At 56.0% G+C, this 21,755-nt stretch overlaps 6 protein-coding genes across 6 annotated transcripts; 1 reads left to right on the forward strand and 5 right to left on the reverse strand.

Annotated features, from left to right (window-relative positions):
• Window positions 1–152: 152 nt before the first annotated feature.
• On the reverse strand, window positions 153–1,816 carry CkaCkLH20_03263 (WD domain-containing protein; the record flags this gene model as incomplete). Its single annotated transcript, XM_038885982.1, has 2 exons — window positions 153–723; window positions 783–1,816. The coding sequence occupies 2 exons, from the start codon at window positions 1,814–1,816 to the stop codon at window positions 153–155; spliced, it is 1,605 nt and encodes a 534-aa protein (XP_038748491.1).
• Window positions 1,817–2,573: 757 nt separating this feature from the next.
• CkaCkLH20_03264 (uncharacterized protein) lies at window positions 2,574–3,998 on the forward strand (the record flags this gene model as incomplete). The annotated part of the gene is made up of 1 exon (XM_038885983.1): window positions 2,574–3,998. The coding sequence occupies one exon, from the start codon at window positions 2,574–2,576 to the stop codon at window positions 3,996–3,998; it is 1,425 nt and encodes a 474-aa protein (XP_038748492.1).
• A 186-nt stretch (window positions 3,999–4,184) lies between these two features.
• Window positions 4,185–6,791, reverse strand: CkaCkLH20_03265 (uncharacterized protein; the record flags this gene model as incomplete). The annotated part of the gene is made up of 4 exons (XM_038885984.1): window positions 4,185–4,768; window positions 5,467–5,777; window positions 5,841–6,600; window positions 6,653–6,791. 4 exons carry the CDS (start codon window positions 6,789–6,791, stop codon window positions 4,185–4,187), a joined length of 1,794 nt encoding a protein of 597 aa, XP_038748493.1.
• An 810-nt stretch (window positions 6,792–7,601) lies between these two features.
• CkaCkLH20_03266 (FKBP-type peptidyl-prolyl cis-trans isomerase) lies at window positions 7,602–9,248 on the reverse strand (the record flags this gene model as incomplete). Its single annotated transcript, XM_038885985.1, has 4 exons — window positions 7,602–7,807; window positions 7,860–8,508; window positions 8,564–9,040; window positions 9,162–9,248. The coding sequence occupies 4 exons, from the start codon at window positions 9,246–9,248 to the stop codon at window positions 7,602–7,604; spliced, it is 1,419 nt and encodes a 472-aa protein (XP_038748494.1).
• An 849-nt stretch (window positions 9,249–10,097) lies between these two features.
• CkaCkLH20_03267 (ThiJ/PfpI family protein) lies at window positions 10,098–10,951 on the reverse strand (the record flags this gene model as incomplete). The annotated part of the gene is made up of 2 exons (XM_038885986.1): window positions 10,098–10,312; window positions 10,387–10,951. The coding sequence occupies 2 exons, from the start codon at window positions 10,949–10,951 to the stop codon at window positions 10,098–10,100; spliced, it is 780 nt and encodes a 259-aa protein (XP_038748495.1).
• A 1,205-nt stretch (window positions 10,952–12,156) lies between these two features.
• On the reverse strand, window positions 12,157–14,327 carry CkaCkLH20_03268 (uncharacterized protein; the record flags this gene model as incomplete). Its single annotated transcript, XM_038885987.1, has 3 exons — window positions 12,157–13,304; window positions 13,405–13,630; window positions 13,764–14,327. The coding sequence occupies 3 exons, from the start codon at window positions 14,325–14,327 to the stop codon at window positions 12,157–12,159; spliced, it is 1,938 nt and encodes a 645-aa protein (XP_038748496.1).
• Between the last annotated feature and the right edge of the window lie 7,428 nt (window positions 14,328–21,755).

A 21,755-nucleotide genomic window follows, 5' to 3' on the forward strand; every position in this document is an offset into this window, starting at 1 on the left:
GCAAACATACATTGGCGTTTTTGAAGTCAGAAGAAGCACCGCCTTCTTGATTCTCTTGTTCGTCTCTCACTCTCACTGTGGTATCACGTATTATAAAATCAGATCACCCCTCAAGGTTGACCCAGGGGGACACATCAACGATCCGTTGACCTCTACGTCCCGCCCATCTCCAAATCCTCTTCCACTTTTATCGGCGGCTCTGTCCCCGGTGTCTCCTCGGCCGCCACGTCGGGCGCGTCTTCCACGTGCCCGTTCGTCACCACAGCAGCGGCAGCAGCAGTAACATCGCCATCCCCACCCACCCTGCTGAACATCCGTATAGACCCGTCCTGTCCCGCGCCGACCATGTTGTCCCCGTGCACATCGACCCAGAAACACACGCTCTTCTTCCCGCTGGGATGGTGCGCGGGGATCCTCTGCACGACTTCCTTGGTGACCACGTCCCACAGGACAATCTCACCGTCCTCGCTCGCCGAGGCGATAAAGGCGCCCTCGCCCGGGACGATGCCGAAGCAGCCGCCGATGGCGAACTTGTTGTTGGTGTGACCCTGGTACGTCTTCTTGACGGAGCCGTCGACGTAGTCCCACAGTCGGATGTTGTCGTCGAGGTTGAAGGCGAGCACGAAGCGGCCGTTGGGCGAGAAGCATACCGACGTCACGGCCGGGTTGTCCTCGTGGACCAGGGTGCGGAGGCACTGCCCTGTATATGTGTCCCAGATACGACTGTCCCGAATCATTCATCGTTAGCAATGGTTTCACGCTGCAGGGGAGGGTGTTCTTACATCAGCCCGTCGGTCGAACAACTGACGACCAAAGTCCCGTCGCAACAAAAGTCGATTCCGCTCACAGGGTCACTGTGCGCAGGCAAACTCCTCATCAACCGCCCTGCCCTCACGTCCCATAGGAACACAGCTTCGTCGTACGACCCGCTGGCCAAAACATTGCCCCTTGGCGAGAAGGCGAGGCAGTGTACGTAGTTATGGTGTCCGCGCAGCGGCGGCATCGGCCTCGCGGTGCCCCCGGTGGCGGCGACGCCCTTGGCCGTCGCCTTGGGTCGGCCTGTGACGCGGTCCCACAGCCGGATGGCCTTGTCGTCGCTGCCGGTCGCCAGGGTCCCGCTGTCGGGGCTCCACGCCACGCAGCTCACGCCCGCCATGTGCCCGACGAGGGTGTCCATGTGCCGGCCCGTCTCGGCGTCCCAGACCTTGACGGTGCCGTCGGCCGATGCGCTCGCGATCCAGCGGCCGTCGGGGGATATCCGGACCTGCGAGACCGGTCTGCCGGCATGGCCGCCGAGGACGCGGGTTTGTTCGAAGACTGGCCTCACGGGGCCCTTTCGTGCGGGCGGTGGCGGCGGCGTGGTCGGGGTCGCGGCGCCTGTTGTTACTGCGCCGGGGGTCAGGCGCATGCGGTCGACATTATCTGCTAGGCTGCGCCGAGAGGAGGACGAAGAGCGGTCGCTGCCACCGGATGTCGAGGCGGAACGCGAGCGTGAGCGGGACCGTGGGGATGCCGTCGGGGATCGGGTCCGTGATCGTGAGCGCGAACGGGAGCGCGAGGAGCGTGAGTAGTATGCTCCATTGAGCTCGTCGTCGCTGGGAGACCTGCTAGGCGTCATGCTAGGAGCGGCTCGCTGGGCTGAGAGTCGACGGCGGCGCGTGGGAGGCTTGGTTGGGGCAACGGTCCCGTTGAGGTCTGGTGAGCTAAGTTCGTCTGGGGAGCTGTAGCGATGTAGCGCGGTGTCGAGGACCTTGCGGCGTTTGGGAGGGGGTTCGGGGAGGGGTGTCGCGATTGCCGGGGAATTCGAGCCGGGCATTTTGAGGGAAGGTGGTCTTGGTAGCGACTGTGTCGTGGCGTCAGAAACTTCGGGTTCGGAGGTGAAGGTCGGTGTCTAATAATGTTCAGGAAGGAGGTGAGAACAGGTCGGAGTGGTGGATGGCGAGGGAAGGAGACAAAGACGAGGCTGAACAAAAAGTGACGATGGAGATCAACTTTTGGAAGCAAGGAGCAGGGGGCTTGACGTGTGATGAGAGCAGCCTCGTCCCCACTACACGGGTCGCCTGGCGGTTCCACTGTGGACGCTAAAAAAGAAAAGCGTGGGCGGGATGTTGCAGCGACACAGACGCTGCCGATTGGGCAATTGATTGGCTGGTGGAGCTGGTGCCGGTCGAAGCTGCACCTCATGAAAAAACAGCGGGGCCTTCCGGAGCGACCCCGGCAGGAACGGCCGGAGCAGGAATGCCAGAACGCAACGTCCTGTCCTGTCCTTCTTTCAAGGTCCGAGCGAAAATGACATCTTCATCCCATGTTGTCAGTCTCGTGGTCTTAGACGCGGAAGCGCACGCCGTGAGCTGTCTTGAACACTCTCGAGCTCTTTGAATCCGCATTGCTGATGCCGGAAACTTCAGCGCGTAAGGTCATCACCGCATCCGTCTTCGTCTTTCAGATTCTCGTAAACACTCTCACTCGCTCCGCCAACTTTCAAACTACGGCATCGCGACAACTTGCTTCTTCAATACGTAGACATCCACCATTTTGTTTCCTTTTCCTTCAGAAAGGAAAACAAAGACAACATGGAACCAGCAGACCTCCGCCTCCTGACCCTAAACTGCTGGGGCCTAAAATACATCTCCAAACTCCGCCCAGAACGCCTCTCGGAAATAGGTCACCGCATCCTCTCCCTCCCCAACCCGCCACACATCGTCGCCCTCCAGGAGTGCTGGGTCACCTCCGACTACGACTCCATCCGGACCACCCTCGCCCCGATCCTCCCCCACGCCAAGTTCTACTACTCGGGCCCCTTCGGCGGCGGCCTCGCCATCCTCTCAAAATGGCCCATCCTCGAGTCCTCCATGCACCGCTACCCCCTCAACGGCCGGCCCACCGCCTTCTGGAGGGGCGACTGGTACGTCGGCAAGGGCATCGCGTGCGCGCGGATCCGTATCCGCGTCGGCGACGGCGATGATGTGAGGGAACAGACGCTCAGCATCTTCAACACCCACACTCACTCGCCCTACACCGAGAACCAGCCGGGCGACAGCTACCTCGCGCACCGCCTGGCGCAGTCGTGGGAGATGTCGAAACTGCTCCGCGCCGCCGCTGAACGGGGCCACCTCGTCCTCGCCATGGGCGACTTCAACATGCGGCCCCTGACGCTCCCGCACCGTATCATCACGGCCCACGCGCCCGTCCGCGACGCCTGGCGCGCGCTGCACCCGGACTCTTCTCTCGGAGCGGCCGAAGACGCTCTGGAAAAGGCACGAGGCCGGCCGCCTCCCACGGCCGAGTTCAATCTGCTCGAGAACGGCGCCACGTCAGACGGGTCCTTCAACACCTGGCGGTGGCCCGCGGAGTTGCAGAAGAAGCTCGGCCCCGGGAACGAGCCGATCGTGATCCCGCCGGACACAATCGACCGCAAGGGCAAGCGGCTGGACTACGTCTTCTTCGGTGGTCCTCTGGACGCCGACGGCGCGGGCTGGGTCGTCCGCGAGGCCCAGGTCGGCATGGTCGAGCCGCACCCGACGCTCGGCTGCTCCCTGAGCGATCACTTCTCCGTCGAGGCGACGTTGACGTATTGTTCTCCTACAGCAGCATCTCGCAGGGACTCCAACGTCTCCGCTCAACTCGAGCCCATCCTCCCGCAGGACCTAACCCTCTCGAGCGCCGAGTATGACGAGATCCTGTCAGTGACGCGCGAGTACGTGCAGCGCGAGGAGAAGCAGCGGTATTGGAGGGGCGTGCACTTCTTCGCGTGGTTCGCTGTCCTGATCGGGTGCCTCATGGGCGTCTGGTGGAGTCCGCATAACTTCGTGGCCTTCATTCTCATGCTTCTGAGCAGCTTCGGGCTGGTCGCTGGCGTGATCGACGGTCTCATGTCGCTGTTGTTCTTCAACACCGAGTTGAGGGCGCTCAACGAGTTTGAGTGGGAGATAACTAATGTCAAGGCCAGGGCTCAGCGTAACTCTACGGAGTCTGGGAAGAGGGACAAGCCTTTTTGAACGCTGACTTAGGGCGCCGCTAGATTAATGTAATTCTGCTCAAAAGGTACGGTATACGACAAGCATGCCAATGGTCTCACACACGAGGAGAAAACTGTGGAACAATAATGTTTATTTCTATTCATCACACTCATCGATTTGTCTTCCGCAACTTGTGCCGATCGCCCAAATTTCAACCAGCCCGAGTCACCACCCTTGAGGTGGCACTCTGTTCGACATCCCCTGAAACCTCATATCGTAGCCCACCACCGGCCCTTCCTGCGGCATCGTATACGCATCCGTTTCAAAAACTGCACTGACAGGTTGGCGGTGCATGTGAGAGGCCTTGCGCCACGAGTATCCCAAGAACGCTGTTTGTTTTCTGAGTCTCATGACTTCGTCCTTGGTCTCTGGGTCTCGAAGAAGCTTGTCCCTGGGCCGTTTGCGCTCTTTTTGGCCGTATTTCCTGACAAGCTCCTTCATGCACTGCTTTCCCTCGGAGCTCAACCTCGAGTATTCATCGATGTCGCGATCGATCTGCTTGAGTCGGTTCGAGTCGTAAGGTTGCTTGATAGCATCAAGAACAAACTTGACATGACGATCTCCGAAGCCGACGGATCTGAGTTCCTTGAAGATGACGCTTGTGTCTGGCAACTCCTCCTCTGCACCAGGGTCTACCGATTCCGACCAGTCGCTGATAGGCTCGTCTTCTTCGAAATACTGAGTGTCGAGGAAATCGGTGATTTGTGGCAGCCATTCAGGCTCTCTCCAGCGTAGTTCTGACCAGCGAACTCCACGAAACTATCTGTGTCTCTTGATACCGGCCGCATCATTTGGAAACACATATCGACGAAGGTTGTGTGGCAGATGGAAACGGTCTTGGTGATCATAGTACGGGCACGAAAGGCGTTCGTGCTTCACCTCAAGCAGAGATTTGATCAAATCCCTACAATCGTCCGAAATCGGGGGTGTAGGGGGGAAGATCAACGTATCTTTGTGATTCTTCATCGAGTTAGCGTGACCCAAGTTGGGGGTTTTTTTTTTTAAAGAAAACTTACCACGATGTTCTTCTTGGTGTACTGTCGGCCTTTGTCTGAGAGGAACGGCGTATGCCCATACAGGCATTCGTAAAGGATGATTCCGATACTCCACTAGTCGCATCTGCCGTCGTATCTCTCCCCCATAACGACTTCTGGAGCCATGTACTGACTTGTTCCCACGACAGAACGGGCACACGATCGCCTTGTAGATACTGCCCTCCAATCAAGGAGATCGTCCACCATGGGTGGCGTTTCTGTGATATGAAGCTGTGCGGTGTCATCTATTGTTTTGAGTCTGGGTAGCTCCCTAGATTGAATCTTTTCCGCCGGGGGTTCGTGTCTCGATAAGCTCAGATGAAATGAGTTTCTCCTTGTTTGGGTCCCCTCTTGCGATGGTTTCTGATCTTCGTTATCGCCATTGAGAGTGATATTATTTGAAGAAAGCAGACTCTGGCGGTGCCACTTGTAATAGGAGGTATCATGAGACCAGTGATCATCAAAAGCCAGCCCAAAGTCAGAAATCTTGAGGTGACCGTCGGCGCCAATAAGGAAGTTGTCTGGCTTCACATCTCGATGAATGCAACCGAGATTGTGTGCCTCCTCAACGCAGAGAATCATCTCAGCAATGTAGAACCGGGTCCTCGACTCACTCAGGATATTCTCGCGAATCAACAAGCCGAGGAAGTCTCCACCCGGCATGTAGTTCATGACAAGATAGAGATTGACAGGGTCTTGGAAACTGAACATTAACGGGACGATCCTGTCGAAGGATCAGCATAGCTGTGTGAATCAGAAGCAACACCAACCAGGAGAGTAAACATACCACTCGGAACTCGAAGCAGCAACCAGAAAATCTCTTTCGGCTTGCAGGTGACCCTCCTGACAATTTCGAATCATGTCTGATTTCCGAATCACCTTCATGGCATAGACCTGGGGCCCGTATCGTTCGCGAACGAGTTTGACCACCCCGAAACTCCCCTTACCAAGGATTTGTACTGTGTCGAGGTGATCGAGATATGAGTACCGAGGCACACCGAATCTCTCTATCTGGAGCGGTTTTGTTGACCAGGACGCCCAAGTCGTCCGGCAGCTTTGAGCCTTCACGACTCTCTGCTGGCGGAGATATATTGTCTCTTCCTGGAAGAACCTTCCCATCTCGAGTTCCTTATGATAATCCGTCATTGGAGGCATAGCCTGATCCAAGTCGTGTCGGAACTGCATGAGACGCTGCTCGCGGGGCGTCTTGCCGGTGCCGAAAACCTCCTTGTAATACGTCTCGAGGTATATCTTTGCTGCGGCGGCTCTTTCAATGGTATTCACTCTCCGAACGTCAAGTGGTGGCTGTAGTTCTATGGTATCTCCGTCGGAAGGTATTGGTGGCGCCTCAATCGCCGCGGCATGCGGCGCAGACGCTTTCCAACCCCAGACGTGGGCCACTTTCTGCATCGCGCGCTGGATAGTGCTGCCGCTTGAGCTTTTCTTCTTCCTGAGACCTGTGACTGCGTGAGCATGGTTCACGTAGTGACTACCATTTCGTCGAACCTGTGATGTGCCTCGCAGCCAGAATGTGTCTGGCAACTCGACTGGTGTTGAAATTCGACGGCAACAGCTTCTCAGGTTTGCCCTAGTAACGACGTGGCTGGCCGTCAAACTCGCCGTACTCCTTGGGGAACAAGTTGTTTGGGTCGGCGTCGATAGTCACAACGGCGGGAAGCGGTCCAGGCACTGGAGTGCTGTTGCTACGATTGTGGTTGGGGAGGAACTGATGATGCATGGTGATGATGGGGAAATCGACGTAATGAATAAGTTTGCTAGTAAACGATCTGTAACGTATGACGTGAAGTCCAAAAAAGAGAGACGGACAAATCGACCAGCGATGGCGGCTCTTGATCTGGCGATTTGTCTGTGGTGGTGATGTTCGGGGGGCGTTTCAAGAACATAGGGAGATAATCAGGTGGATGTTTGGCTGCTCTGAGAAACTGAACCGCAGTCGACTGCGTGTATGCATTTCACATGCGGAAGCAGGAACTCGCGGTTGAGCACCGACTTCTGGGCAGGAGCACTCAATGCCATCCTGCTCAAGCAACAGCACAATCTAGGCAGACCGAGCCTGCCGAAACATTTTCAACGTTGACCAAGTAATGAAGCAGAAGGAGCAGGCAGCGTGAAAACAGTAAGGAAAATCTTTTCGTTAAGAAAACAGAGCTAAGTACAGACCGACCGGAAGAAACCATGACCGGTACAGAAATCCCTACAGCATAAATTCTTTTTGTAGTACGCCAACCAATGCAGTGTAAGTCCTCGCCTCGTCATCCCATCAAACAGAATCTGCTTCCCGCGCCTCAGCAATTGCGGATCTTCGCAGACAGCCACAGGTCGGAGACTATCCATTGCGGCACGGCGAGAGGGTGTGCTCGCCATCACTTTGAGCACACATCATTAAAAGGGGTAGTCCCGGAATGTCGTTCCCTAGCGTGTCCAAGCCATCGTCGTGGCGGGACAAGTTGGGTATGTATGTAGAGTACAGTTGGGAGTACCCTTCGTCGGCGTCACTCCGCCGAAGTCGGGCATGTCGATGATATGTTTACTTGATCTCAAGGAGCTTGACGTCGAAGGTCAAGGTGCTGTTGGCGGGGATGCCAGGCAGACCCTTGGAGCCGTAGGCAAGGTGGGCGGGGATGGTCAGACGACGCTCGCCGCCGATGGTCATGCCCAGGATACCGACGTCCCAGCCCTTGATGACCTGGCCCTTACCGGCCTTGAAAGAGAAAGGCTTGCCCTTCTTGTTGGCTGCACATGAGTTAGCAGACTGGGAGCAAACATGAGAATGATCATTACTCACCATCGAAGACCTTGCCGTCGTCGAGCTTGCCAATGTAACGGACACCGACGGTGTCACCGTTCTTGACAGCACGGCCAGAGCCGACCTTGCGGTCGTCAATGGTGACTCCCTGGACCACCTTGACGCCGACCTTGCCAGCCTGCTTGGCCTTCTCAGCAGAGCCGGTGGGGCCCTGCTCGAGATTCTTGGCGAACTGAACCTTCTTGTCGGACTTGGGGGTAGACTTCTCCTCGGAAGCGACAGCCTCGCCCTTGTTGTTCTTGAGCTTCTTCTTGTCCTTCTTGGAGAGCTTAGAGTCGTCCTTGCTCTCGGCGATCAGGTCGTCGAGGCTCTCGGCAGCACGCTTCTTGCCCTTCTTGGCCTCAACGAGCTTAGGGATCTCCTCCTCATCGGAATCGACCTCCATGACGCGGGGGTCAGCGGTGTCGTCGAGGTCATCACTGTCCTCGTCACTCACCTCGCCCATAGCGTACTCAAGCTCATCGGGAGACAAGTCGTACTCGTCATCCTCGTCCTCGTCCTCGTCATCGGAGCCCTCCTCGACGTCGATAACATAGTTACCGGTAAGGTGGACGGTGTGGGTACCAGAGACGACGAAGAAGACCTTCTCGCCCTCGGAGACGGTGATGTCCAAAGGCTGCTGGTAGTGCTGTGACATTGTTAGCGGGGAACGTCAGGCGTCTGTGGGTCGTGGCGCAACTTACGCGCTCGGTGTCGAGAGTGCAGACGACAAAGTTCTCGAGGTCGAGACCCTCCTCGTCATCGCTTTCGTCCTCGTCGTCCTCATCGTCATCCTCATCGGAGGCCTTGCCCTTGCCCTTCTTGCTGGCCTTGCCGTTGGGCTTGGCGTCGTCCATCTCCTCGTCAGAGTCTTCCTCCGCCTCAGCAGCCTCGATCAGCTTCTTGAGGGCATCGGCCTGTCTCTGCTTCTTGGACTTGGAAGGGTCGCTGGGGCCGCCGTTGGGCTCCTCGTCGTCGTCAGAGTCCTCGTCGTCGTCGTTGGCGGCGATAAGAGCCTTCATGTACTCCTCGTCGATCTCGTCATCGTCCTCGTCGGCACCTTCGTCGCCGAGGCGCTGCTTGACCAGGCGAAGAGTAGAGCGGGGGACGGCGGGGATGTTACCCTCGCTGTCGGCCTCGGGCGCCTCGGTGGGATCAATGGCAGCCATGGTGATGCGGAACTGCAAATGCACAGTTAGTACCCGAGAGGTATTGGTTGCGCCGGGCGCAAACTGCGACCGAGTCGCAATTCATCCGCGACGGCACTTCCGAGGTGAAAGGCAGAAGCATCAATGTACATACAGTGGCAGGGAACTCGGCAGCGGCGGGAATGAGGATCTCGCCAGGAGGAACCTCCAGGCCATAGAGGGCGACAGGCTGAAGCGACATTTTGATGATGTGTATAATAAAGCGTGAAAAGTATTAAAGATTGCCGCGCTGGGACTTGTAATGTGTTTCACAAGGAGGTCAGGAATGTCAAAGACCTTCGACTTGGAGAATTTCTGTTTGAGTATGTAGAGAAAGTTGGGAGGAGAGATGCGGGAGGGTGCAATGGAGAGGTTGTGCAGAGAAGGTGAGGTCCAGGTAGAAGAGCTTTTGCCTGAAATTTTTTTTTGCCGTTCGACTTTCCTGCCGGGAACTTTTTTTTTTTTTTTTTTTCCTTTCCATGGCGTCGACCCCACTCCACCGGCCAAGACACTGCTAGCACCGCCTTATCGGTCTTATCCTTCCATGGCAACCGCTGCACAACGACAGGGAAGCTGCGTCCGGGGAAAGAGCTGCATAGGACCCTTGCCAGAAAGAACGGATTCCAGTTGCACAATTGCGGCAACAAGTGAACGGTGAGAGCGCCATGGAGCCACCGAGAACCATCCACGCACACCGCTTTCTGCCTGCTCTGGTCTCCGTCTGCCTCGGTGCGATCGCAGCGCAATTGGCCTGGTTTCTGAGACCCGCTTTGATACGGCTCCCAGATTCCTCAGGTCGACGACTTCGGTGCAGCCCGCTTTCTCGCAGAAGCAGAACATCCCGTATGAGGACGCATGCCATCTCGAACAGATCACGATCTTGCATGATCAAGTTTCTCAAGTCATGTGATCGCTGGGAATGCATATACCGCTTGGAGAAGTGTGCCTAAGCAAGTGACAAGTCAAGAGCAACCCATTTACATGAGATAGTTGCTGTTGAGTCTCTCCCTCTCTCTCTCGGAACCACCCAGCCATCCTCAAGACTATAATATCAAACCACCTTCGCCTTCCCAGGCCTCACAAACAAAGCCTTGACAACCTGCCACATAACCCCCAGAAAGAACACACTCTGCCCCTCCCCGTAAACCTGCCCGCGATCACCCACATCCGCCATCGAGCACGCAATCTCAGCAACCGGTCCCGGGAAATGCCTCCCGTTCCCCCTCGCATATGCCGCGACGAGGTCATTCCCGTTCGTGACACCGCCTACACACATCATCGTCGTCGTATTAGTCCAAGAAGACCGTGAAAGACCAAGTAGCCGGGGACTGGAAACTCACCACACGTCCAAAGATTCCCATCCTGAACCCAACGGTACCTCTCCCCGACGAACTCCGTCCCCGTATACTTCTTCCTCAACACGCCCTGCAAACCCCTCGGCCCGCAGACCCTCCTCCCTTCCAAAACCCCCGCGGCACCGCACAAGAAGATACCCGTACAAACGCACAACACATCCGTCGTCTCCTTCTGCGCCGCATGGCCCCTCAAGAACGCCAGCACGTCCTCCCCCCAGCTCGCAGACGGATCCGGGCCGGGGACGAGGAGGATATCGAGCTTACCCGGCTGGACGTCCGGATGTGTCATATCGTGCATTGCGGCGATCTTGAGGTTCGACGTAAGCGGTACGAGCGCGGAGGGCGAGGAAGACGTCGTCTCGACGGAGGTAATATACGAAATCTCCACAGAGGGCGCGAGTTCCCTCACGTGCCTGGGCAGGAAATCCATCGACTCGAGTCCGAGGTACTCCCTGGACATCATGTGGAAAACGTCGATGCAGGCAAGGTCTAGAAGCTGGACCTCCGTCGGCACGAAGACGCCGATCTTGACCGTCTTCGAGTTGGACATGTTGGGAAACACCGTCTGGGCTGTCTATCTTGTCGATGTAGAACTGATGAGTGATGTGCTCCGCAGGAGTATCGCAAGTTACGAGTTGGTGATAGTAAGTGACGATCGTTGCGTTCAGGAAGCAGCGACATTCCTTATATCATTTCGGCTACCACCCGGCTCGCACCGATGATCCGGCCCTGGGTGGAACATCTGTCTCGACGGCCCCATACTCGGCCGGCTTCTGGGAGCCGCCGGCGCCGTGCAGGAAGCGGCGCAGTCGACTTTGGCTGACACCAGGTGCCTTGATTGGTTGAGAGCATGCAACTTCCGAGGGCACTCGGGACTTGGCGGTGATTCGGCCGCCTGATTGCTAGGTAACAATGCATAGGTACGAGAGCTCCAGTCGTCGAGAAGCTTAGCTACGGGAACGCGACCTACTACGCAGACGACTGAAGCAAGTCGCCTCCGGATCACAAGGTCCTCATACACACGGCAGACCTCACAGCATCACAGAAGGGCACGAGGCACGTCTTGAGTGTTTCTACAATTCACATGATTCGTATTGATTGTGGCAAAGTTCTTCCTATTGACCACTCCCGATCCACGTCTTAGCGTCAGTTGCCATGATCATGAATCGTCTATGTACACACAAGATTAGATATTATAGGACTCGTCCATTAGAGGGTTCCCGGGATTCTGTGTGTCGGCCTCCCTTCTTGCTCTTTGGAACCCACTCTCAGCTGTTCCTGCTGGGCTTGTCCCGTCCCCAGCGGATGCAGTCGTTTCTCACCCTCTCGGCATCTTTCTGCCTCTGGTGGTTGAACATCGTCATGCTGGCGTGGATATGTCCTACTCCTTCCGTTCCACTCCGTCTTCCGTATAAGCGAATGCACTTGGACGGCTCTCTCGCTCGTCAAGTTCCTGCGTAATTGCTCCGAGAACTCCGGTTTGAGGCCCCATGAATCCCCAATATATCTAGAATGCCGATACCATGCCATGCCATGCATATCAAGAATGCCCTCATCTATTTACACGTGAGGCTCTCGAGAGCCTCAACTTCTTCAAACACGTAATCGAGTTAAAACCGCCGCTCGGTGGGTCTTCCTAGAATTGGGCTGTGCGTCGAATCGAAGGAAATAAGGAGGAACCGTCGCGGCCCATGCCAGGGTGCGAGATCCAGTCGAAGGATAGGTAAAAAGATAACATAAGAAGGGAATAAGTCGTTACGCCATTTGGTCTGCCGAGAGCGATTTCGCCCTTTGTCTTGTGACCTTTTTGCTGACCGAGTAGACAAGGTCCAGTGTCCAGAAATGGCACAGTTGCGCCTGGGCGCAAGGAATGGCTCCGTAGATGGGAGCCACCAACGGGACCATGGCGTAGTCGATGAAGTTCTTCTTGACGCTGCGGTAGGAGAAGTTCATGCCGTCGGAAAGGCCGGCTTCGGACATCTCACGCTGGCGAGCCTTGACGCAGATACGGTGGAAGCTCTCGTACAAGAACAGGTACAGGGCGATCTCCATGAACCCAAGAGTGCGCAGAACGTTGCAGACGTTAAAGATCCAGCCGAGGTGAGCGACCTCTTCATTGCCCTCAGTAACCCAGATGTACAAGGTCGAGGCGACGACAAGGATGGTCATCTGCAACGGCAGGAAATGGGCCTCGAACAAGCGGTGGAACAAGTAGACTATGCGCTCCCAGTTGGGGGCCTGCAGGGTATCGTGGGTGACGTCGGAGAAGATACCGCTCTCGCGAGGCTGCTCCGGGTTTTCGTGATCCAACGGAGCCTCAGGGACGTAGACGTCGGAGGCGTCGCCCAGGGAGGTGTGCAGCGGGCGGAAAGCGCGGGAGGTGTGCTTGCGCTCTTGCCAGAGTTCTACGACCTTGCGAAGAGCGTATCCGGTATCGAGAGCACCCCACATGTGTCTCATGGCCTGCTTGTAGCGAGCCTGCATATCAGAGTAAAGACCACGCAGACCCTTGGAGCCATTTCCGCAGACGTTGCTTTGGCTGACGGGGCTGAGAATAGTTCTGACCGTCAGGTTTCCGTTGAGGGCGAAGAAGCACTTCAGGTACATGTGCAGATCCTCTCCGATAGCCTCGTTGTCACAATCCCAGCCGCCGACGCGGTCGACGAGCTCAAGAGGAACAGAGTAGACGGAAGTGGGAGGCGCAATGGTGGAGCCACCGTACAATCCAGACATACCACCAGCACCCCAGAGAATATCGGCGACACGGACGATGGCGGGAACGGCATGAGCATTGCGGTCGAAAATGATTGGGGCCGAGTACAAGGTTGTCTTTGCTGTTTCGGGGTAGGACAGGTGCATGGTAGTAAGCAGGGCGAAATAGTTGGCCGAGAGGTGGCTGTCGGCTGTAGATACCCCACGTTCTTGTCAGCGAATCATCCTACACGCGCAAAAATTGGAAACATTGACTGCGGCAGAATCTCTGATTCTGACATGCGCACGTACCGTCGATACCCGTAATGATCACATCCTTGCGGGCGGTCATTGAGTATTTTTGGCTCAACTTGCGGGCAGCCCATGCCACGTTGCTTCCCTTGCCAGCGGACTCTCCAGGAATGTCGGAAGGATGAATGGTGTAGTCGATGCTGCGGAACTTCTTGACGAATTCTTGGATGAGGGTCATGGCCTTGAGTTCCACATTGGGCTCACGCTGCTCCATGCCGAGGTAGACCTTAGGGGACCAAGTTAGCAATTGAACGCATTAAGTAGGGGAGCGCGTCGTCCAAAGCCGGCGAAAAGTTTGCCGTGGTTCGGGGACGAGACACAATGAAAATTTGAGGGCAAGTAATCGGAAGTCGACTCACATCGTAACAGCTGCGGGCCTGGGGGTGCGAGGCCAGAACCTCGAGGGTCTCTTTCAGGGTGTCCATCTCCTCCTTGTAGTTGGGAATGACGATGGCGTGAATGACGCGATCGGGTTCGCCGTCGCCATCGGTGTAGAGCTCGGGCTCGGTGTCGCCAGCTTCGCTGCTGGAGGCGGAGCAACCGTGGGAGGATGTCAGGGTCTCTGAACTGGACAGAGAGGTGGAGGAGCCCCGACGGCGATGGGAGAACTTGTAGTCCCTCAGAGTCTTGTTCCGTGCAATCTTCTTCAGGTTGCGGGTCATGTCGAAGACAGCGTAGCAGCATCGGATGGGGAAGGCGAAGACGAGGACGTGAATAAACAGGCAGTAGTATACGAAGATGACGGTCCAGTAGCCAGCGCCCTTGGTCGTCGAAGAGATGGGTGAAAGGCTGTCCTTGTCCTGATGAATGTATTTGAATGCCGAGGCAGCTGATTCTGTTGAAATAACGTAGTAACTCAGGGCCAGCAAGGCCAGCATGGCCAGGCCGCCTGCACGGCGCGAGGCCCAGGCGAAGATGGACATGTTGATGACCGACCGAAGATGCGTGAAAAGGCGATACCAGAGAGAGGTTTATCGTCGGCGGGAGAGCGACAGTGACGGTTGTTGGACGACGGAAGGCGACTGTGGTGGCTGTCTGTCTGTCTGTCGAGGCGAGGGAATGTACGAAGCGCGGTTGAGGCTACTCGAGGGAGGGCGAGACCAACAACTGCGAACAGCGGACGGAGGAAGGAGAGAGGAACGGAGGGGGGAAGGAGGGAGTAGGACCAAGAAGCAGGAAGCGAGGACCTGAAATTGCGAAAGCTGTCCGACGTATGGAGCGCTACCCAACAGGACAGGTCGAAGTGGTCTCTCTCTCGCGCTCGCTCGCTCGCTCGCTCACTCTCGTGTCTCGAAGGAGGAGTTGTTTTGAGGAGTAGGAAGGTTAGCAGAGGGGGAGGGGAGGGAAGGAAGAGGGAGGAAGAGGAAAAAAAAGGGAGGGACAGAGGGAAAATTAGAGTGCGTGTTGTCGGATGATATTCACGAGGTGAAGGGCAACTAATGGATACGGGACGGGACTGAGAGAGAGAGAGGAAAAGAAGGGCAAGGTTGAGAGAGAGTGGATGATTTCTTGGTTAGGACAGAGACGACCGGGACGTGGACTGTGACATGGAGCGCGAAGTAGCGCGGTGGGCACTGGACGGTAAGGTGGTAGGTACAATGGGCATCGAAGCAGACTGGACGGGACGGGGACAGGAAAGGAAAGGGGGCGCACCCTTCCCACCTCTGGTGCTGTTTCTGCGGTGCTGGTGCGGTAGGTAAGGTGAGGTAAGGTGAGTTGCTGCTGGTGCTGGTGCTGGTAGACCGTCTGGTACTGCTATCTGTAGACCTGAGAGGTTGGAGCTGGGAGCTTCGTGCTTGTTGTATTGGACCTGGGGTGTTTTAGAAACCCAAGCAAGTACCTCGGCGCAGGCGAGGCTCAGAAAAGATACATGAGGTGCAGATGCGTAACGTCAGAGCCAGAAGCAGGCCTGAAGCAGCCGCACCTGGAGAAGTACTTACCTCAGTCAACCTAAACCACTTGTACCTTTTGCAGCACGTCCAGCGGCAGTCATGACGCCCGTACACACCTGAGGTACCTTCCCTACCGACTTGAATGAAGGTACCCCTGGGCACTCACTATTGAGACCTACAAGAAGCACCAAACCCAACCCAGAGCCAAACCAGCAGATGGCGAGACAGGACGAGCAACACAGCAAAGAAGCGCAAAAGCTGGGCGATTGGGGATGCAGGATGCGGGAACTGTACTGGGCGAAAGGGGGCAAGGAAGCCTCTGGATTGGCGAGACGACGACAGGGGGGTAACCCGGCAGCGGTGATGGCAGCCGTAACAGACAGGGGACTATGTACTTGTAAGTGGAGCTAAGAAAACGGAAGCCAGATGTACCCAATAACCTCGATCTCAGCAAAGAGCACACTCTTGCTTTGATTCTCTGAAGAAGACGGAGAAGACGACGGGATTGCAATTTGGCATTGGCCGGACCGGGCTGGTATCGACGATTAGAACAGCATGCAATTGGTCTGAAATGGATAAGAGAGGTCTAGAAACCGGGCATCTGGGGGTGGCCTTCTTCTTCTTGGGGGTGTGCGTGCCGTCCAGTCCTTGCCCGTGTTACTAGCGCATTTCTCCCGCTCTCATCTAGCGGGCTGCCTCTGCCACACACTCAGGTCGCTAAGGTGCTGCAGCCTGATGATGATGATGCCGCTGCTGCTGCTGCTACTGCTGCTGCTACAACAGAAAAAGATGAGGTGCCTCGATAATTGCGTTAGCGCGAAGTGGGACGTGGGTTCGCGTATGACAAGGTTGGCACGGATTCGACAGGGTTGGGTCGCCTTGGGAATTTTCTGCGCCTGCACTGAATCGCCCCGCGGGAAATGAGCAATGAGAAATTTACCGGCTAAGCGGCCAAGCCCTCGACAACTCGCACCATTCACACTGTATACTTGATCATTCCATTTCCTTCCTGTCCTTCTCCAGCCTCTCTCCTCCAGCTGTCTCTGTCCTCCAGCCTTCATCGTTGTCCGCTGCAGAAAGATTCTCGACACCGCCTCACTCTCCCCGCCGTCTACCTCCACAATTCTCTTGGAAAGGCTGTAAAATGTCGCCGTTCGTCTGCCATGGCGTTTCCATTTCTTCCCGCGTATGATGTACGATTACGCCCAGAGGGGACCCCGCGATATTAGCCTCACTGAACGGCTCGGCTTTATATGCCTGCCTTCCATTCATCTACGAACTGCCCACATGACATGGCGCAGACCAAGCCACAGCAGCAAAGCCGGGCAAGCTTCGACAGCCTCCCCCAATCGAGACACATCGTAACACGCGTCGCGCGGGATTCTCTTCAGGTAGATTGCTGACCGCTATCGTCTGTCACCTCACCTGCCTCTGCGTCGCCATCATCGCTGCGTGCGAGTCACTCTCCGTCGGGCAATGACACAGCCTCACTTGGCAGCTCTTGTCTTTTTTTTTTTTTTTGAAGGCATTCTCGAAGCCTCCGTGTCTCTCGCTCTTACCGTCCTGTGTTAACATCTGAGGTTAATTACTCAAGACCCTTTCCCCTTTTCCCATGCAGTCTCTTGTCGCAAACTGTTCTGGACTGGCCGTCAGTCATCAATGCCTATCCGCATTCAGATGCCAAACCACAGGACAAATGTTCCAAGCTTTGAAGACGGAAATAATTTGACAGTTGCCCGCACAGTGCGGTCATCTCCGTGTGTTAGCCACCACAGATAGCGGGTATCAAAACAACAAGAAAGACAGGGCCCAAAGACCGAAGACCGCTTTCTACCTGTGCAAAAACACGCTAGGAACGCTAAGCTGCCGTAGGTTCGCTCCTCCCGCTCTGACGGGCTGGTTGGCCCAAACGGCATCCCCTTTGGGGTCGTGAGAAAGATGCAAGACAGGAGATGGAGTACTTCCCCCACTAACAATTTGCGATGCTTCGACTGGGGGGAGACCACAATGTCCACCAGAGAGACCCCATCGTGTCCAGGTCCCCCTACTGCTCTCCACTGCTCAGTCTGACCGACATCACGCTTGTTTGTTGAGGCCCGTCTCGTCTGGAGAACAAAGGAAACTGATTGATCAGCTTTGAAATCATATCCATTCTTCAATCCAATACCTGTCATCTTGGCGGACAAAAGCCGACGGGAATACTGAGGTTTTAGCTTCCGCGGAGGATGGAGGATTCGACATCCAATGCAAGATGCAAGAATGCAAGGACTCCTACCAAGCCTACTGGGTTGTCGACTTAGCTACATTTTAAGGCTGTTCCGGGGCGGCGTAGTATCTCGTCGTAGTCAGCCCTCGAAGCTTAGGTTGACCACCTCACAAGCCGAACTCCAACCTCGCTCCTGTCACGCGTCCCGGGGAACCTTCTCTCGTCTTGCCTTCCTTGGACAAGCATCATCTTGTCCTCTGCTAGCTGCTTGACGTGTATGCAGTTGCAGTTGTTCATGCAACAAGAGGTACTTGTAGGTTTGGCTTGTGAAGCAGTCGGTGAGGACGGTACCTGCCTCGTGTAAGTGATGACGGGAGTGCACCTTCCTTCTTCCTTCCTTCCAACCTCAAGCAAGGTTCTGCTATGCCATTCTGGTAGGCATCCACGGTACGTACACCGACTTCGACTTCAACTTCACCAAACACGACGTCCGCCTCGGGTCTTTGAGTCCTTTCATACCACATCTCACCGTGGCCAAGAGGCCAATGCCATTGTCTCCCTCCATTCCTCGACCCCAAGGCCTCCAGAAACAGCAAGCTAAACACCCAATTCCTGCGAAAAAAGCATAGCGTGCTTGTGCGCTTGTCACGACAATCCTACCAACTGTTTGCAGGAGATGTGAGGCTCAGTGGAAGCAACTCAACTCTCCCTTGGAACGCTATATTCGGGCGTCTCGACGAAATTCCGTCGCCGGTTCTGCTCGCCCAGCCAATCAAGTAAAGATGGTCGCTACGAGAGACGTCTGCACCATCCATCTCGGCTACCTTGAATGGGCTGTGCTGGAGATCCTCAGTCTCGGAATATAAGCGATTTGCCCGCGGCGCGCGTAGTGCGTGCGTGTGCCCGTGTGTGCCCGCTTCGACGACACGATTTAAAGACAGCACTTCGCAGCCACGCGCCATGGATCTCGCCATTGGTGCCACACGCCAACTGAACAAAGACGGTTCCCCAGGCCACCCGTCGTGGCTGCACCTTTCGCCATGCGTGCGAACCCGGATCGAGGCACACGGCGGGCAGATACCGCTGCTTGTACCACGCACGCTACCTGAGAACAGCAGGCGAATGGGAGATTGCCTACGAATACAATGGCCCGGGTAGCGCACTATGCAGCACACGCAGCTGTCTCTTCTCTCCGGCTCTGCAAGTCGTACGTACGCCAAGCGGAGCAAATCGTGGCTCGGCCAAGCCTTAGTGTACTTGTCGCTGTTGGCTACATCCTCGCAGATGTGTATTGGTCGCTTGCGAATCTTCCAGCGAGCTTGGTTCCTTCTCAGAAGGAGGCGGGTCTGGGGCTTGGAGAATGGCATGGCAAACTGTGGCTGCCGTCGTCATCATCAAAGCCATACTGCGGCCTCGTCGTCATAGGACCTGGGCGAGGGATGCTGGGGTTCCTGAGCTCTCGACAAGGTGGTCGCGGATAATTAGAGAGACGACGAGCAGAATGCGAAGGCACCCACGCAATCAATCCACGAACATCGATGCAGACATGGACATCGCCATCGGCAGTGCCAGGGACGGGCACGACAGCCCAGGCCAGGCGGGACAAGGCAGTTTGCTTAGGGTGCTTGCCTGGCCGCCCACATCAAATGTCATCCCATGGTATTCGCCCTTTGACGAGACCGTCGCACGTATTCCCAGGGGTCGCAAAGATGATCGCGCTCTGCTAAACTAGCTCGCGGCCGAGGCCCTACGATGTTTTTCTTGGTCGTCCCACCATCGCAAACCTTCAATTTGGTGCCAATCCCTCGCCGAGTCTGACATTCCTCCAATCAACTACAAAGTCCAGTCACAGTGCGTTCCCCTCCTCCAACACTACCTTCATCACCGGCTGGCGAGCCGGCCTGGGATCTCGTGGCGAGCCGGGATACCGTTGCTGCGAAATGATGGGAGGCTACTGCGAGACCCAGGCTCCAGTTTTCGTTCCCCTCGTTCTCTCCTATCCGGAAGAGATGCAACAATCAAACGAGAAAAATTTGAAGCGCATATCAATCAAAAGGAAGAAAAGGTATGGCGCTCTGGCCAGGTCTCCGCCGCTGAAGCCCGAGAGCAATAGCCAATGGCTCTGTTGGGGTCAAGCAGTGACGGCAGTCGGAAACGGAGATTTCGACCTGCACATCGCGTACGTGGTGGTCCTGGTCACACCGCCCGATATAATCATGTGTTCGACAAGCGCATGTCATTACGATCTCTCTCGGCCGTGGAGTCAACCAGCTTCTATTGCCCGTCGTTATCACGAGTCACAATATGTGGTTGAATCAACCGCGCCGCCTCCTAACGTGTTCCAGCAGCACCGTGCTCACCGCATTCAAGCCATCTCGAACATCCGTGCTATCAAGAGCGGCACCATTGAAGTCGGTTCACTTAGCGCCTCACCCTCCCACCTTATTGGGAACAGCACATTGAGGAAGTTGAGATCGGACGCTTTACTATGCTTATAAGAGAAAAGGCAAGCTAAGCAAAAGTATCGGTGTACGAGACAGCTCGCTCGGTGCGCATGCAACAAGCACACCAGAAGAATATCTGCTCCTAGGGCCCTAAGAGACTACCAAGGCAGTTTTGATGGCGACGGCGACCATCCCTGCATCAGACTGTGCTTGTGCCTCCAAAGCACTGGCTACGCAGTAAACCGAGATTCTCAGATATCTTGGTATTTCTCGGCGTATAACGTCTCCGCAACTCTCCGCAATTTCAAAATCAGAAGCGAGAGCTTGCTTTTCGCCGTACTGAAAGATGCAGCCTCGAAAAGAAACGGATACGAGCTTATTCTCATCAGCGACGGGCAGGCGCATCGAGCACTTCCTGGTCCACGCAAGCTGCTTGTATCAGGCCGACGACAAGCTGACGCGACACTCCCATATGAGCTGGTGCTTCATCTCAGAAACGTTGATACGTGGAGCAAAGACACGATCCAACGCCGACTCCGAAGACTTGTTGGTCAGCACCGGCCTTTAGGGGAGATTCCGATGCCGTGGGTTTCCTCCGAGGATTTGGAGGCGGCCAAGAGACTTGAGCAGTGACATAACGGTCGGTCAGCGCCAGCAAAGAGGATGAAAAGCGACGTGGAAAGGGGGGGGGAGGTGCCGGATGGTGGGGTGAACAAACCCTTGGCGGGCCGGCGTTTGAGATTGAACGTTTCTGATGCTCCGAATCTGACTGGCTGGTGTGGGCCAACAAGGCCGGACCTGGAGTTCCAACTTCCAGCCCAACCAACCAACTGGCCGCGTAGAGAATGCGCGGCTGCCAACATGTTTTCCTGTCACATCTGGTGACTTCCTGTGCTCTTCTGGAGGTCACCAATGTCGTCTTGGGGACTGGCCTCGCCGTTGACCCCGGTACGTCAAGGACGGCATCCCTCCAAGCTTGGTATCGCGGCACCCACGTTGACCCGCACCCGCGGATCGCCATTAACGACACCACATGCAGACGCGATGGCGGGTGATTGGGGAAAAAGGGGGCCAAGGAGAAGCGAGTTCAACTGCAGAGATATGGAGCTGGGCCTGCCTTGATCGGAGCCATCACACCACCATCGACGCGGTCCAACGGATAGCGGCCGCGTCTGGGAAGTCCTTCGCTTCGCTTCTCTCATGTGCATTGGTGTCTTGGCCCCATTCAACTGTTGCGATCACAATTTTTTGATTGCACCTCTGCCTTGATGCCTTGGCGGCGTTGGCCCTGCTACTTTGAAGTTCTGGGCTGCAGTCCCTCATTGGCTGGATTCTCTATGCTCACAGTCCGCGTGGAGTTGACGTTAGAGTTAACGGGAACTTGACTTGATTCAGTCGCTACCTCGGTCTACGGCACGCGCTGATTCATCAGCAACATATTTGGTAACATCCGATATCGAGACTTTTTGCCCGCCACGATACGGGATTGAGCCAAAGCCAATATGCGAGCAATCTCAAGAGACTCAGACTGCAAGGCTGCTGCTACTGCGCTTGGAAGCTTATCGCCCTCCATTCGGCGGCCGCAAACCACCTAACCCACGCATAGTCGAGGGTTCGCCTTCGAGACATTTACTTCGTTGGGCTCAAGGAAACCCTCGGACTCATCCGTCCAGTAGTGGAGGGTGGCATGTTAGACCTACTGCGACTCAGACGTTCGCCCCATGATATCGGTCTGCAAAGGCCGTCCACCTCCCCGCCGGGCCCCGTCTCGTCGGCCGATGGTAGCTGCTGCACCGAATGCAGGAAACG

Source organism: Colletotrichum karsti, assembly GCF_011947395.1.
Source record: "Colletotrichum karsti strain CkLH20 chromosome Unknown Scaffold8, whole genome shotgun sequence".
Classification (NCBI taxonomy): Eukaryota; Fungi; Ascomycota; class Sordariomycetes; order Glomerellales; family Glomerellaceae; genus Colletotrichum; species Colletotrichum karsti.